General features: G+C 42.7%; 1 protein-coding gene across 1 annotated transcript; it reads left to right on the top strand.

Moving 5' to 3' along the window:
- Positions 1-256: 256 nt before the first annotated feature.
- Positions 257-16,517, top strand: LOC122560786 (somatostatin receptor type 5-like). Its single transcript, XM_043711871.2, has 2 exons — positions 257-525; positions 8,877-16,517. Exons 1-2 carry the CDS (start codon positions 496-498, stop codon positions 10,038-10,040), a joined length of 1,194 nt encoding a protein of 397 aa, XP_043567806.2. The 5' UTR covers positions 257-495; the 3' UTR covers positions 10,041-16,517.
- Positions 16,518-17,249: the final 732 nt, after the last annotated feature.

Genomic DNA, 17,249 nt, shown 5'->3' with positions numbered 1-17,249 from the left:
GGGCACATTTGAATCTATATAATGGCTGATGCATGGACCCGGTTGTATCTGTGAGAGCTGAGAGGCTGTGTGCCACATGTAGTGCTTCTGTTCCTCAGTGACTCATACACACCACCATCTACTGATTCGACAGTTCGTTTGGGGAGGGGAGTGCATCAGATCCGAGACTCCCCCTCCCAACATACACACACACACTGACTGCAGCCAATGCCTCTCTCTCTCTCTCTCTCTTCGTCAGCGAGTGCCTGAGACAGGAACTCAGAGATTCTGTAAACTCGTTTAGAATAACACAGCACTACGAGGCAGTAAGGGCTGCTGTCTCCGGCTAGCTGTCTGTAACCAGCCCCTTGGATCTATTGCTCAACCCCCCCTTACTGTCCTGGAACACCTTTCTGAAGCCAGTTTAAAGGTCAAGAGCTTTACTGAAAACCCTCGCTACCCTGCACACTGCTGCCGGATCTTTTGCAATCCCAGATCTCCAACCTTCACGATTGGATGGCACATATGCTGGAAATAACCCAACAGGTAAAATAACAGGAGACGCGGACCGATGAGGGGGAAATGTGTTCATGTTAAGTTCAAACGAATTAGCATTTCTGTGCCGACCACATGTTACGTGCAGACATAGGAGAGTTGTTCCAGTGTTTTAACATTGAACAGAGTGGTCAGTGTATGTCACTCCATTTCACTTCAGGCTGTCAGCTTGCTAAATTCTGGTGGGATCACTAGAGAGGGAAAAGTTGCTGTTAAAATAAACCTGGACTGCTGGCTTTTGTTTAATAACTTCAAAAAGAAGGGGGGGGGATGCTTAAATACTGAAGGAGCCCGCATTTGCAAACCGCATTGGAACAGGAAGGGGAGGTTAGCTCGTCCAAAGAGCCGGCAGATGGGCTGAACGGCCTCATTTTGTGCTGTTCCATTCTCTCATCATGAGGAGCTGACTGAGGTGGAAGAGTCCGAGTTACCGCACCAGGTTTCATTTCTCTGCTCACTCACGTTTCTGCAGCACCCTGTAAGTTTGATTTGGACTGTCAGGAGGCCAGTTTGTATTTGCCAATTACCTTCCCAGTCAACTATTTAAAAAAAGGGGGAGTGAAGGTTTGATTTGAACGGGATTGCTGTTTTAAAGAATCTGACCCAGACTTGATGCTGATGGGGACGTTGTGGAATGCTAACTCAGATACCGAGAGCAGGTCAGGAGTGAGCAGAGAATCTAACACTGACATCAGGTTACAGGGACTTTTCGGGGTCATTGTTCTGTTAAAAGACTTTAAGTCTATTCGTATTCTGACTGTGTTCAATTATTCCAGTAGGTAAAGGGTTAGGTCCAGGGGTGGAGACGGCAGCGCTCCAGACACCTCTCTGCAGGTCGACCAGCTCGGGGAGTGAACTGCTCTTGTTCCTTTCCGTCAGTGTTAGCTTTCACTAGTGGCAGCGTTATTAGCCAGTCAGAAAGGATAGGTCCTTACACTCACATCGTCAGCTGCTGCAGCCCAATGTTAGCTCGGAGCCGAATAGGAAATGTAGGGAATGCAGGACGGTGTTGGGACTGGAATGGAGAGGGAATGCGGGACGCTGTTCGGATTGGGATGGACAGGGAATGCGGGACAGTGTTGGGATTGGGATGAATAGGGAATGCAGGACAGTGTTGGGATTGGGGTGGATAGGGAATGCGGGATGATGTTGGGATTGAGGTGGTTAGGGAATGTGGGACGGTGTTGGGACTGGGATGGGTAGGGAATGTGGGACAGTGTTGGGATTGGGATGGATAGGGAATGCAGAACGGTGTTGGGATTGGGATGGATAGGGAATGTGGGACAGTGTTGGGATTGGGATGGATAGGGAATGCAGGACGGTGTTGGGATTGGGGTGGATAGGGAATGTAGGACTGGGATGGATCCGGAATGTGGGATGGTGTTGGGACTGGGATGGATAGGGAATGTAGGATGGTGTTGGGATTGGGGTGGATAGGAAATGTGGGACAGTTGAGATTGTGATGGATAGGGAATGCTGGACATTGTTGGGAGTGGGGTGGATAGGGAATGTGGGACAGTGTCAGGATTGGGATGAATAGGGAATGCAGGACAGTGTTGGGACTGGGGTGGATAGGGAATGTTGGACGGTGTTGGGATTGGGCTGGATAGGGAATGTGGGACGGTGTTGGGACTGGGATGGATGGGGAATGTGGGACAATGTTGGGAGTGGGGTTGATAGGGAATGCAGGACAGTGTTGGTACTGAGATGGATAGGGAATGCAGGATGGTGTTGGGACTTGCTCCTGTCAGCTGGGTTTGATTTGATGATTCAGTGGTGGGACTTCACCAGCACTTGTCCAAGTGTAAAGTCCACTTTTGAATTTTACATGAACACCTGGTGTGCAAGAAAATGACTAGGCATTCATCTCTGTGAATGTTTTAAAATGAAAAATGTAAAAAGGGAGATAAAGGAATGGTTTGATAAATGTAGCACATTTGTGATACTGCTTTTCCAAGCTTTAATGTCCTTATCTGCTATTTATCATGTTTGTATGGGACTGTACGTATAGCATAGAGCAACTCAGATTGGTTTTGCAGACACTATGCCTTCTACTACAATGGGTCACTTTATCTTTAGGTAATCATTTAGCATGAACTGTATGAATTTAGCCACTTATTCCCAAGTTCATCGACAATATCGAAACTATGCACAATTGGCTGAATATTGCATCAATTTTTTTGGGTGTCTAACCAATTAGCGACATTATTTCTAATACCTCAATGCCTTTACTTACACTGTTATGTCCAGTTCAGTGGGTTAGCATTGATGGAGCAGTATTAGAGCAGATTGACTGTTAGAAATTGAATGATTTATGTTGTTTTTGTTTCCTCATGGACACTAGCAGCCTTGTGGTAAGCCAGGTTAGAGGCAAAAAACCTGCAGGTGCTGGAGTCCAAAGTAGACAAGCAGGAGGCTGGACGAACACAGCAAGCCAGGCAGCTCCAGGAGATGGAGAAGTCAGCGTTTCGAGTGTAACCCTTCTTCAGGACTGGGGGTGGGTGTTGGGGGAGCTGCAAATGAAGGGGGAGCAAGGTGGTGCATCATGCAGTCGAAGAGCTGGAGGGCTGAGGAGGTCACAGTGTTGTGGCAGTGAGAAAGGGACTCACTGAGTGCATGTCTGAGGGAGGCAGAAAATTTCTTCAAAGTGGGCATCCTTTAAAGAGACTTCACAGTGCAACAAACTTGGTTTGAGCACTGACAGCCTAGTGTACATTGTAGCCATCTCCAGATATCATCCACCTGACAACTACACATATGCACTTCTTAAGGAAACAGTACTGATCAGTCAGGAGCAAGACTCTGATCAATTCTTCCCCCTTTAACACTGAGCCTATGGTAATATCTTAATATTACTTACTAAGTAAGTCTTGCATCGAAAAAAAATGTTTGCTTTTGATGTACAAACCTAGGATGTCCAAAATACTTTGCAGCCAAAGGAGGATTTTTGAAATGTAGTCACTGTTGTAATGTAGAAGAAACATGAGTCAATTTGTACACAGGAACCCCACGCAAACAACAATGTCATAATGACTAAAAATATTGTGTCTGCATTGTTGCTTGAGAGGTACCTATTTGTCAGGGCCCTTGAGCAAACATCTCTGCAGCTTAGAGTCGTAGAGATGTACAGCATGGAAACAGACCCTTCAGTCAAACTCATCCATGCCGATCAGATATCCCAACCCAATCTAGTCCACCCAGCCCATATCCCTCCAAACCCTTCCTTTTAAATGCCTTTTAAATGTCACAATTGTACTAACCTCCACCATTTCCTCTGGCAGCTCATTCTATACACATACCACCCTTTGTGTGAAAAAGTTGCCCCTTATGTCTCTTTTATATCTTTCCCCTCTCACCCTAAGCCTGTGCCCTCTAGCTCTGGACTCCCCCACCCCAAGGAAAAGACTTTGCCTATTTATCCTATTCATGCCCCTCATGATTTTATAAACTTCTGTAAGGTCACCACTCAGCCTCCGACGCTCCAGGGAAAACAGCCCCAGCCTGTTCAGCCTCTCCCTATAGTTCAAATCTTCCAACCCTGGCAACATCCTTGTAAATCTTTTCTGAACCCTTTCAAGTTGCACAACATCTTTCCGATAGGAAGGAGACCAGAATTGCATGCAATATTCCAACAGTGGCCTAACCAATGTCCTGTACAGCCGCAACATGACCTCCCAACTCCTGTACTCAGTACTCTGACCAATAAAGAAAAGCATACCAAATGCCTTCTTAACTATCCTGTCTATCTGCGACTCCACTTTCAAGGAGCTATAAACCTGCACTCCAAGGTCTCTTTGTTCCGCAACACTCCCTAGGACCATACCATTAAGTGTATAAGTCCTGCTAAGATTTGCTTTCCCAAAATGCACCACTTTGCATTTATCTGAATTAAACTCCATCTGCCACTTCTCAGCCCATTGGCCCATCTGATCAAGATCCCATTGTAATCTGAGGTAACCTTCTTTGCTGTCCACGACACCTCCAATTTTGGTGTCATCTGTAAATTTACTAACTATACCTCTTATGCTCACATCCAAATCATGTATATAAATGACGAAAAGTAGTGGACCCAGCACCGATCCTTCTGGCACTCCACTGCTCACAGGCCTCCAGTTTTCTACCTTTGAGCCAGTTCTGTATCCAAATGGCTAGTTCTCCCTGTATTCCATGAGATCTAACCTTGCTAACAAGTCTCCCATGGGGAACCTTGTCGAACGCCTTACTGAAGTCCATATAGATCACTTCCACCATTCTGCCCTCATCAATCTTCTTTGTTACTTCTTCAAAAAAACTCAATCAAGTTTTTGTGAGACATGATTTCCCACGCACAAAGCCATTTTGACTATCCCTAATCAGTCTTTGCCTTTCCAAATACATGCACATCCTCTCCCTCGGTATTCCCTCCAACAACTTACTCACCACTGAAGTCCAGCTCACTAGTCTATAGTTCCCTGGCTTGTCCTTACCACCCTTCTTAAACAGTGGCACATGTTAGCCAACCTCCAATCTTCCAGCACCTTACCTGTGATTATCAATGATACAAACATCTCAGCAAGAGACCCAGTAATCACTTCCCAGGTTTCTCACAGAGTTCTTGTGTATACCTGACCATAGATTCACAGAATTATACAGCATGGAAACAGTTCAACTAGTCCACACTGACCATGTTCCTAAACTAAACTAAACTAGTCCCACTTGCCTGTGTTTGGCCCATATTCCTCCAAATGTTTCCTATCCAAATGTCTTTAGAATGTTGTAACTGTACCCGTATCCACCATTTCCTCTGACAGTTCATTCCACACACGAAATACTCTCTGTGTAAACAAAGTTGCTGTCATGTCCTTTTTAAAACTTTCTCCTCTCACCTTAAAAATATGCCTCCTAGTTTTGAACTCCCCCACCCTGGGGAAGACACCTTTGCTATTCACCTTATCTATGCCCCTCATGATTTAATAAATCTCCATCAGGTTACCCCTCAAGTAGATCTTGCCCATCCATTTGAGAGGGCAGATGGGAGACTCGATTTAATGTCTCAAAGGAAAAGCGGCATCTCTGCGTTTAATAACTTTGGAACATAGAGACAGAGCAATCCATTATTATGAAGTTTGTCAAATATAGAGCTTTAGACGCTATACACCCACAAGGACAAATTCGATTTGTAAAGCTTCAAACAGCAGAAATGTGAATTGTTAAAGTTTAAGGTATAAGCAATCTCCAGGAATGCACTGAGGTCCTGTTGAACCAACTGATGCCATACAGTGCCCCTTCACACATTTTACTATTTGTTCAATAAGCCTGGTAGATTATTAATTGAGTAATTGATTAATGGAGTAAAGTCTGCTGTATTGGTCACCTTATGTAAGGAAGGCTGTAAATATATTGGAGGCAATTCAGAGAAGGTTTACCAGACTTGTACCTGGTATAAGCAGGCTATCTTCTGAGGAAGGATCGGACAAACTAAGCTTGTATCTTCAGAAGTGTAAGTGTGATTGAAACATCTAAATAAGCACAAGTCTCCCTGAATTACTCAGAGTCAGAAGTCACATGACACCAGGTTATAGTCCAACAACTGAAGGAACATCGCTCCAAAAGCTTGCGATTTCAAATAAACCTGTTGGACACTAACCTCATGTTGTGCGCCTTCTGACATAGTCCACTCCAGTCCAACATAGGCACCTGCACATCATAATTATTCAGAGATCACTGCACCGGCTGGCAGAGGTACTGCCTTTTGGATGAGCCATTACACTGAGGCTTAATCTGCCCTTTCAGGTGGACGCAAAAGATCCCATAGTGTCATTTCGCAAATGTTCAGAGGAGTTTCTCCTGGTGATCTGATGGATACTCGCCTTCCAACTAACACATCACTAAAATAAGTGCAGAAATTGCTGGAGAGACTCAGCAGATCTGACAGCATCTACGGAGAGAAAGCAGTTAACATTTTGGGTCCACTGACCCTTCTTTAGAACTAAAACAAGTGCTCCATGGCCTCAATGTTGTTTTTAAAAACTCCTCATATACAAACTGGCTGGTGCATTTCCTATGTTAAAACCCCGATTACATTTCTGGGACATCCTGAGGTCATGGAAGCAGCGACATAAATGCAACGTTTTTTTCCTTTCCATTGGTTTTCAGATTTATTTGATATAAATGGGAAGGTTTCCAACAAATCTGCTCTACCAGACAGCATCAAGGACGAAGAATCAAATCTAGTGCCATGAAAATAATGAGACATGATTATAATTCCTTTGTCTCAGTTACTTTCTCTCAGTTTGATGACGAGTTCAGATATCAGCAGATACAATTTAAAGTGAGAATTAGTAAAACATTTTGATAAAAACATTGGGGAATAGATTGTCTTTGGGTCCCCACTCTCCTGTGTTCCCAGATGACAAAATCTTCTATTCAAACCAGGTAGGCCTTCACACAGTGATTTGTAGTTGCCCTTCAATACAGTTGAGAAATGTGTAAGTCTAATTTGCATGAGTCACTTAGCCTTACTAAAACATGATGCACTTTCATATCTTATTGTCTTATTTTCCAAAAATGAACAGTAGGCAATCAGTTATAGTGTAAAGAAAGGTCATTTGATCCATCGGGCCAGTGCTAGCTGTTTGAAAGAGTCCCTATCCCCAAACACAACCCCGTAGCCTGACAAGTTGTTCTCCTTCAAAAATATATCCAGTTCCCTTTTGAACATTACCGTTAGATCTGTTACTATCATTCATTTAGGTTGTGCATTCCAGGTCATAACAATCCACTGCATTCAAAAGATTCTCCTCAGCTCCCCGTAAACATATGTCCTTTGGTTACTCACCAGTGAAACGTTTCTCAATGTTCTTCCCTGCTGTAAGTCTTTACATGTAAACTGAAGCCCCTTCATTTCCGGTATCAGTCTGGCAAACCTCTCAAAAAGGGATGAGATTAAACCCATGCCTCATGTTACAGACACATCAGCAATGGACAGTACAGTGAATTTCAATTGCAGATAAAGACAAGCAGGGAGTTCACTGAGATATTCAGGCAATTGGCCTGCTTTTGCCTCATTACTTCTGAAGTGGTTAAAACCATGTCTGGTTCATTCGGTACAAAACAGTGACCCATTGTTTAAGACAGATCCATCGATAATCATACAGACTTGCTACATGTATTGAATTATTCATAGCGATATTTCCTGATTAAAACAATGTTATGAGTTGAAAAATAAGCTAATGATCAGATTACTTTACTGCTGCCTTCAGAGATTCTCAGTAATGACTGCTAATTTATTGAAAATTAAATCACTGTCGGAATCATTAATTCCTCATTGGGAATCATTACCCATCAACATCATGGAATGCATAGCATGGAATGTCATCTCTAGATCAATACCATAGAGATGTGGTAGCCCTAATTTGAGCTTCTTGTTAATGTTAAACCCACATACTGTAAACTGTGCATCAGTGGGCAAATTCAAAGCTGAGTTTGACTCCTTCTTCCTGTTTCAGGGAGAATCTATCAACTTCCCTCTGGAGGCAGTTGACCTCCTGGATCAGACTCCATTTACACACACATATTGTTTTAATATGTGTTATCTTTTACATCTCTCAACATTTGTTTAACATCTCAGCTGAAAGGCAGCACTTCACATTGTATAGCATTGCCTCAGTACAGCACTGGAACATTGGCCTAGGTGTTATACTCAAGGGTGTGGCAATGAGTTTTGAGTCCACGAGTCATGGTTGACGAGGTTGCCAATGTTATCCCATTGCGTCCAACCTCATAAAATGGATACGTTCAGGATTCCACAAAGAAACTCCAGGAGCTGTGAGAATGAACAGAATGCAACATGAGGAGTACAGTTCAGAACATAGAGAGTGAACTGACAGCACAGTGACCTCTCCTCCACATGCGGTTAGTTTAACTATATGCGTTTTGCAATCAATCACTTGACAGGAGCGTTATTTCATTCCCCATCAGTCAGTCTCTTCTCTTCCCGAAAGTCAAATGTCACAAGTCACCTCCCATTTCCTCGGGTTTAGATCACCAAAAACTTACAAAAGTTTCCACCATCAAAACAAAAGCCATTGCATGTTTTGAACACCAGGAAGACTTGATATAGATGTATGGAGCTTTGCCACTCATGCATTATATACTAAATCAACATCCTGTATGGATTGAATTAAATACACTTCACGTTAACATTTAACGAATGGAAAATTCTTACATAGACCATTCAGTGAGTTGAGTCTATTCAATCAATTAGATCTGAATATTACCTTGTCCTGAATGTCCTCCACCAGAGGGAATGTTTTTTTCTCCATCTTTCAAACCTTCAACATTTCCTTTCATTCTTTTCCTAGGGGCACATTGGACATGAGTACAGTTTTGTCCAGAGTGAAACCTTGAGGACTACACTGCAAGAGATGGAGCCTCTAAAGATATCCACTGTCCCCCTCTGGGAACAAAGCACTGAGAAGATCAATGGTTCGGCATTTAGGAATGAATCCCATAATGGGACGCATGGAGAACCATTCATGTCGAGTGTCAGCACCATTGTGCTTCCTGTAATTTACTTCATTGTTTGTGTAATAGGTCTCAGTGGGAATACTCTAGTTATCTATGTTGTTGTATGCTATGCCAAGATGAAGACAGTGACCAATATCTATATCCTGAACCTAGCTGTGGCAGATGAACTCTTTATGCTTGGACTGCCGTTTATTGCTGCTCAAAATGCCTTGAGCTATTGGCCGTTTGGATCCTTTATGTGCAGGCTGGTCCTGACTGTCGATGGCATTAACCAGTTCACCAGCATCTTCTGCCTGACCGTCATGAGCATTGATCGCTACCTTGCGGTAGTGCACCCGATCAGATCCACCAAATGGCGCTGTCCACGGATTGCCAAGATGATTAATGCTTCAGTGTGGATATCATCCATCGTGGTCGTTCTTCCAGTTATCATATACTCCGAGGTCCAAACTGACATTAACACTTGCAACATTAACTGGCCAGAGCCCAAGTCAGTTTGGAGTGCAGCCTTTATCATATACACAGCAGTTCTGGGCTTCTTTGGCCCACTGTTAATAATATGCCTCTGTTACCTACTCATTATAATCAAAGTTAAATCTTCTGGTTTACGTGTTGGATCAACCAAACGAAGAAAGTCTGAGAGAAAGGTCACCAGAATGGTGATCGTCATCGTAGTTGTGTTTGTAATTTGCTGGCTCCCATTTTACATCCTGAATATTATTAATCTAATTTTCACCTTGCCAGAGGAACCCGTTTCTGTGGGAATATATTTCTTTGTGGTGGTCCTCTCCTATGCCAACAGTTGCGCCAATCCTGTGCTCTATGGGTTCCTGTCAGACAACTTCAAGAAGAGTTTCCAGAAAGTTCTGTGCTCATGCAAGCCTAATGGTGTTGAAGATACAACTGAACAGAAGCAAGAGAAGAGTCGATTTCCAGATACATGCATGACACAGAGATTGGCTGAACCAAATGGCTGCATGCAAACGAGTCAGATTTAAGGAAGGTGCCCAAGTCACACACAGTGACGCCCATGAGTTCTGACAAAGTGCTCTCCACTGCTTGGTAGTTCGCCAAGTGCTTGTGGAGAGCACAGCAAAATTTTTTAAAGGTCCAGAGCTCACGTCGGGCTAAATATGAGCGTTAACTGCAATCGTTGGTGGTCCTCAATGTTTATTTACGATCCGTGTGTATGTGTGTACAGTTATTCTTTGGTAAAGAAGGAAGACGTAGACTTTGAAATTTGGGGGCACTCCTTTAAGCGTACATATGGGAGGAGTTACACTCCCCACATTAAATAAATGGTTCGCATTTCATTTCAGGTGGTACAAGTCTCATGAATCAATCAGCCGCAATGGGTTGGTGATTCTGTTTTTAAAAACCTTTGAAAGATGCATCTCATGGTAAGAAATCATTGACTTCACATTTAAAGTTTTACGTGAGAACGACCATTATCTTGAAACAAAATTACAGTTCAGCTGTACAGTGTGTATATTTTCCTTTACTGCTGTTTGATTGTGCGGTGTAGTATTATAGATGCTGAAGGGCACAATGCAGTAAAACTGTCCTTTCACCTCCAGCATGTGAGTCGAAAACTGGCACAACTAAGTGAGCAGCTTTCTCCTCGAGAGAGCTCGTCAGGCTCTGAAAATTTGGCAATCTCAATCCAGGGGCCTGGGACTTGAGTACAAAGCAGTTCAGAATTCCAAGTGGAGAATGCAAGTGGGGGAAGTGAAAATAAAAACCGATGCAATTAGATCGAGCTCTTTTAAAGGAATAGTAGAGTGGAGGAAGATTTATTTCCCATTCAACCCATACTCCACCTCAATTAGCTGTTACCAAGTGGATGGGTGTCTGGGCTGCCTACTGCAAGCTCATTGTGTCTTGTGCCACTTGGGCAGGATTTTTCAGATGGCAGAAATGTTTGCCCCCACCAACCAAAGATGTGGCAGAGAAGGAATCCCCCCACTGATCACAGCTCCCCTGTGGCCATGCCATTTAACACTACAAAAAGTGTTAGTTGATTGCAGGCAGGACTTGTCTGGCACGCACTCTGCCTCAGCTTCGGCAGCTCCAATGGCCAGGGCTGGGTCCCCGGAGATCAGGGCAGACCCGGTCGGGGGCTTTCCTGGCCGGGAAGGGAGTGAGGCCCAAAGGAGAGGACCACAGGATTCTGGGTCTCCATTGAGAGACTGAGCTGAGGGGGTTGGAGATGGGCTGACGGCCTCCACAGGGGGTGGCAGACTTTGAGGGAGGGGTAGTGGAATGCCCAATGTGGAAAGGGGAACTTTGAGGTACAATGCCCACTCTCCCTGCCCAGGCCCCAAACCAAGTAAACCGGGTGGGCTTCAACTTGCTCCTCCTGATTCAAAATCGAGCCCAAGTGGGAAGTGGCTGATTTTGTAGTCAAAGGTTGAAGTTGTTTTTATAGCCAACATCAGCAGTGGGGAGCTGGTGTCTTCTGCCTGTACCACACCAGCCAAAAGCTTGGCCAAGGAGGGAGCTAAGCACAGGGAAGGGAAGTAGGGGGGAGTTACAGGGAGAGGGAAGGGATCAGCAATAAGGGTGGGAGAGTGACTCTCTGCGAACTCCCATCTTCCCACTGGTGGATCCCTCAACAAGACGTGCTCTAGAGACACCCCCCCCCCCCCCCCCCAGCGCATACCTTGGAAATGTATGCTTCTGCAATACTCTCAGCCTCTGACCCAGTACTGTCACGTCTCATTCCCACAGATAGCAAATTCTTGTTGGAGATTTAAGTGGCTGCAAAATTTAAAAAACAAAAATAGTTTGCCAATTTATTCTGTCTGTTAATCCACCCTTACATTTCATCTTTTCTTCAGGGCCTGATTTGATAAATTTGCTGCACTTCCTTTTCCATGATTCCTCAGTTTTGTTCTTAATCTTTTAATCCCTTTGGTTAAAGGAGCCAGACTCTTGCTTCTGGGCTTCTTCCAGGACATGCAACCTGGTTATCTACCGCATTTGCAGCACTTGCAGGGAAAGAAATCTTCTGATCTGAAAAGTCTATATAAATGTGCCGGCAACATTTGAACCACTTACATAATGCTGGGTGCTTTATCCTCGGAACAGATTTTTTAAAAAATGGCATTTGTTTTGTGAGATGTTCTGTCATGTTCTGGAGGTGAAATGGAGAGGATAGACAGGGAGAGAGCGCTGTGATCTTGTAGCTACTTCCACTCCGAGGGATGGGCAGGCTGGGGTTTCAAATGTACCCTCTACCAAATGTGGTCTTTCACTTTGGAGAGCTAACATGATCTTGAAAGTGAGTACACATTTAAAATTTCAGAAGACAGACAGAGGATTCCGAATATAAGGAGGACTAGAAGGGAAGCCACACAAATGGCGAATGTGGTGGGGGGGGGGGGGGGGTAAAACTTGTCTCAGACTGAGAGGAGGGTTTGTGACAGGTTTGTAAATGACTTGCTAGCCAGCTGGGTGGTGGGAGATAGGAGGGCTGACACACGCTGAGCATTGATGAATTGCGGTAACAGAATATAAATACTGCAAATTACCAAGCATGAGCACGTTGTGCAATATGTTATGGTCTCTGTTCATGTCTTCAGATTCATTATGTGTGCAAGGCAGCCAAATGCTAATGTGTTTGCAGAGGAGAGAATGCAACATCTATCAACTGTGTTCTATACCTGTTCAGAAAATAAAGCAGAAACTGAATGCCCTTATTTAGCAACAGCAGCACACTGTGAAATAGCTTATGCTGAAATTGTAATAATTGCTTTTTACTTCACTTACCAGAAAGAAACGCAGCGTAAAATGTGTCCCCATCTCTTCATTGTGGGCCATTATTGTGAACGTGTTCGAGTTTTTTTTCTGTATTCCCTTGTGACAATTGTGGATCTTTGAATGAAATGTCTGTAAAATGGTCAATTTGTTTACTGGTGTAAGACTTTTCCCAAATTTATGTTTTGTTTCTGATTTTGAGCCTCCCATTCAGAGACAATCATATTTGAGGTAAATCCATTTATGATGCTCTTAACTTTGACATCAAGTAACTGTCAAGAATTTATGCATCTCTGACTCTTCAATGATGGGTAAATATACTATTTGGCGTGGTCCTATGGTTTATGCCAATGCAATGAAATATGCCAACACTGTATGGATAAAATGTGCGACAATCAGTGGTACCACAGCACTGAATGGCACAGGAGGTCTGAAGGTGTGTGGGGCTGAATGGCAGGTGGTGCTATGAGTTGGGTCGTTGACAATTCCTGTTTGGAATTTGGGTTGAAGCCCAGATTGGGAGGATAAATATCTTTTCCAACATCTGTGCCTGAACTGAAATAAAGTTTGCATTCACTGCCCAGATCATGAGAAAAAAGAAAGACTTTGCCTTTATATAGCACCTGTCATGACTTCCAGAGGACCCAAAGCACTTTCCAGACCAGTGAAGTGCAGTCACTGTTAGAAAGCAGCCGAACATGAGCTTGTGCTTCAGTTAGTTTGTGCAAGGAATTCATCTGAATGGCAGAATCACAACTGAACAAAAATATTTTTAAAATTCTTTTGGTCCAATAGATTAGACACTCTAAGGCAGTTGCTGGAGAAACTGTGTTTCAGTTTTTATTTTTTGTTTCTGTTCTCATTTCAAATCTCCAGCATTGGTAGCTCCTTGTTTTATTTCAGTCTCTCTGAGGCTCCTGTTTCCATCAGCCTAATATCCCACCACATTCTGATCTCTATTAATGTTCTTGCCTGGCTGCTTATTGCAACATTAGCTCTTCTGATCTGGAACTGAAGACATTCTTAATATGGCATGAATCTCTGGGAATATCCCCTGAAGGTGAGGGTTAATGTTGAGTGTTAGAACGATGCACTGGTGACATAAACATGAATGATCTTAAATCTACAATGCCATTTACCGGTTCAACACACATTTCTGTACTGTATGAGAATTTTCCAGAATTTAAGCACACTATTCAGCTTCAAGCTGACAGTACGGAAGGAAATAATTTTACCTTTGTACCTTTGTCAATTCTCCAAAAGAGTTTATTTATCTTTTGCAATCTATCCCAGTGCCCTGGCCAACATTTCACAATTCAACCAAAACTGCATAACTACTCATTTGATCACACAACACCAGGTTATAGTCCAACAGGCTTAATTGGAAGCACTAGCTTTCGGAGCACCGCTCCTTCATCAGGTGGTTGTGAAGGAGCAGCGCTTCGAAAGCTAGTGCTTCCAATTCAACCAGTTGGACTATAACCTGATGTTGTGTGATTTTTAACTTTGTACACCCCAGTCCAACACCGGCATCTCCGAATCATGACTACTCATTTGATGTTTGCAAGATATTTCTGTGCACAGATTGGCAGCTCTGATTTCCCACTAACAACAGTGACTGCAGTTCTAAAGTAATTCACTGGCTGTAGAATACTTTTGGAATATCCTGAGCACATGCAAGACAGTAAAGGAGTGAAAAACTCTCAGCAGGTGAGGCAGCATTGATGGAGAGAGAAACTGAGTTAATGTTTCAGCTCTGTGGCCTTCCATTATTAGCTCAGATGGAGCTCCACAGATGCTGCCTGACCTGTTGAGTATTCCCAGCATATTCTGCTTCAGTCTAAATAAATGCAAGTTTGTTTGTGTTTTCTTTGTGTATCTGAAGGCATCTTAGACTTTTTTTCAAAATTGGTGCAATGCAGATCCAAGTTATTGTTACTGTTCGATTCCCCCCCAAGACCACCCCCTCCCCACAATTCTAATGCAAGTAGTACTTTCTCAATGACTAACATGGAAAAACCACTTCTTTGTGAAGTTGCACAGGCCATCTGATGGAATGGTCCAGTTTTCTTTCTTTCCTTGCTCATTTTGGAACCCACTTAGCCTCTGCACCATTGGACCTGCTCTGAACAGCAACCAGGGGTCTGGGGAACTCACTGATGCAAACCTGTTTGTTTACCACTTGGTGGTGCTATGCATCACTACTCATGCTAATCCCAGATGAAGTGGTAGGAAGTTCAATGGACATATGGTGTCCAAAGTAGAAAGCTAGGAGGTTCGGTATATAGCGTTTGATAAGGATGACCACTTTATTCTCCCAAAGCTATAAGAATCAACATTCAGATATATCAGGGGAGGTTGGCAACCTGATGACCTGGGGTACGACTGCCATCTGGAATTGACTTCAAATTACAGAAACTGTCCTTGTTTCAATCCTGTTGGGTTCAAAAGAAATGAAACTTGGGCAATTTTCATCATGATACATAATCACAGTAGTACCATACTATAACCCATTCTCCTGGAAAGCAGATTAAAAATCATCCCCTTCAGTTTAGTAAACTGGAGATTTCATGCCAAAATGCTTTCTCCTTTTACTCCCCTTCTCTGGACAAGATGGATAGGAGTTGTAATTCAGTTCCCAGATCTATATTAGTCTATGCAACCAATCACTAGAAAATGCAAGATGGAGGCCTAATCTGGTTTACCCATTCTTATCCAAACTCTGCACTTTGAGCCCAAAAATATGAAGCTAATTAGAAGTTTCTAATTCTTCCTTGCTGAAGAAACCTTGTAGTTGTGAAAATGTATAAAATAACTGAATATTTTTGCCTAATATATAAAATATGTACTCTGAATCCTAGTCTGGAATGCAGCCTCGGTTGTGTGTATATAAAAATGAAGATATTTTTAAAGAATGCAACCTGGAGGTTGTAAGCATGAAATTGCTCCATGTGGAAGAGGGTTCTTTTACTCTGATATCTGATTTGATCTGTCAATACCCCATTTGAGAATTGAATCCTCAAATCTCTCCCTGCACTGTTGGCCAATGACACTTTAAGTGCTGTCTAGTACAATGAGGAATGTTTGAGATCATACTAAGGGAACTGAGTACAGATTTGAACATATATCTCTCTATGTGGCACTTTAATCTCAATTTAATATTTTCACTAAGAAATGATTATTTTTTTTCAAATCCTAAATTCAGATTGCTGTATTTTGTTGAAAATCAAATGACCTAAAAAGAAAGAGCAGTTGGAGACTGTACCACTGCACTAAAATATACTTTATTAAAATATATGAAATTATTGAAACCTGTGAAATATCTATATTTATCTTGGTGGAGCACTCTAAGGTTAAGCATGTGGAAAAAGTATGTATTAAACTAATTCAACTCTCTCACTTCATTCAAATTATTGTTAATATAGTGTTTGTGGAATGTTCATATTGTGTGAAGTAGTTAAATATTGTTAGGAAAATGCCAAACCAATCCACTTGCGTTAACATGTCACTTTTAAAATGATATATTTATTGGCAGGGAAGAAAAAATAAAGGTTATTTCAAGATTGACGGTATTAGCAAAAATAACTTCAACAGTATGTACCATTCTCTAATCAGCTGTACCAATTATTGTATAACAATGCTTTATGTGAATGCCTAGCAGTAATGTATGTATCAAATTAAATCTCCAAGGGATTAAAATAAATTTATTTCCCTTACATTGCTAATATGTGATTTCTTTTCCCTTCCTTCCTTTGTTTTATTGGTTTGTTTGGTACATTCACCAGATAAATACCATGTTTTAATTAATTACGTACAAAGAGGCACTTCTATATGTAATAACTCCTGTGAAGGAATTGCTGACTTTACTCTAATGGCAGAATTGATGCCGATGAAATTATAACAGAGGCAGTTTGCTCATTGCACCTGTCGGACTGATGGTGGGTGGGAGGGGAGGACGACACGCTAAAGCACTTGAGATTGAGTGTGGAATAACAAGTTTATATCTGGAAAACCAGTAATAAGTTGTTTCTGCATGTTAGCGGCAAGATCTGGAGGCAGTGTAGCAAGTTTTGAGTTTGGAAGTGGATGTAATCAGATTGTGAAACAGGAGCACATGCAGATGGGCCCAGAGTTATCATTACTCATTGATCAACTACTTTAATGAACACATGCGGGCAAACACTGATCCAGCAATAGAAGGAGGAGCCACAATTGAAAGGTGCCTGTGTCGGCGTATTGGTGTTCAGATGTCACAGCCCTGAGTCAGACACAGGCTTCCTATGTGTGCAGCTCCCCTTGAGAGATGTCCAAGTAGTGACTAAATCCTTAATTTCTATCCTTTCCTTAACATGCCAAAAGAAGTGGTTAAGCAATTATCATTTGCAGCTCCGAAGATTAGTGGAGGTCTACTCATTTGCTGTAAAGGTCTTACAGTGCAGTGAGGCAGC

The sequence above is a fragment of the Chiloscyllium plagiosum genome, unplaced genomic scaffold (genome assembly GCF_037043375.1).
Source record: "Chiloscyllium plagiosum isolate Xiang-an unplaced genomic scaffold, Cpla_swu_hap1 HiC_scaffold_20, whole genome shotgun sequence".
Lineage (NCBI taxonomy): Eukaryota > Metazoa > Chordata > Chondrichthyes > Orectolobiformes > Hemiscylliidae > Chiloscyllium > Chiloscyllium plagiosum.
Note: the sequence above shows the minus strand (reverse complement) of the source record. Positions and strands in the feature narration are given on the sequence as shown.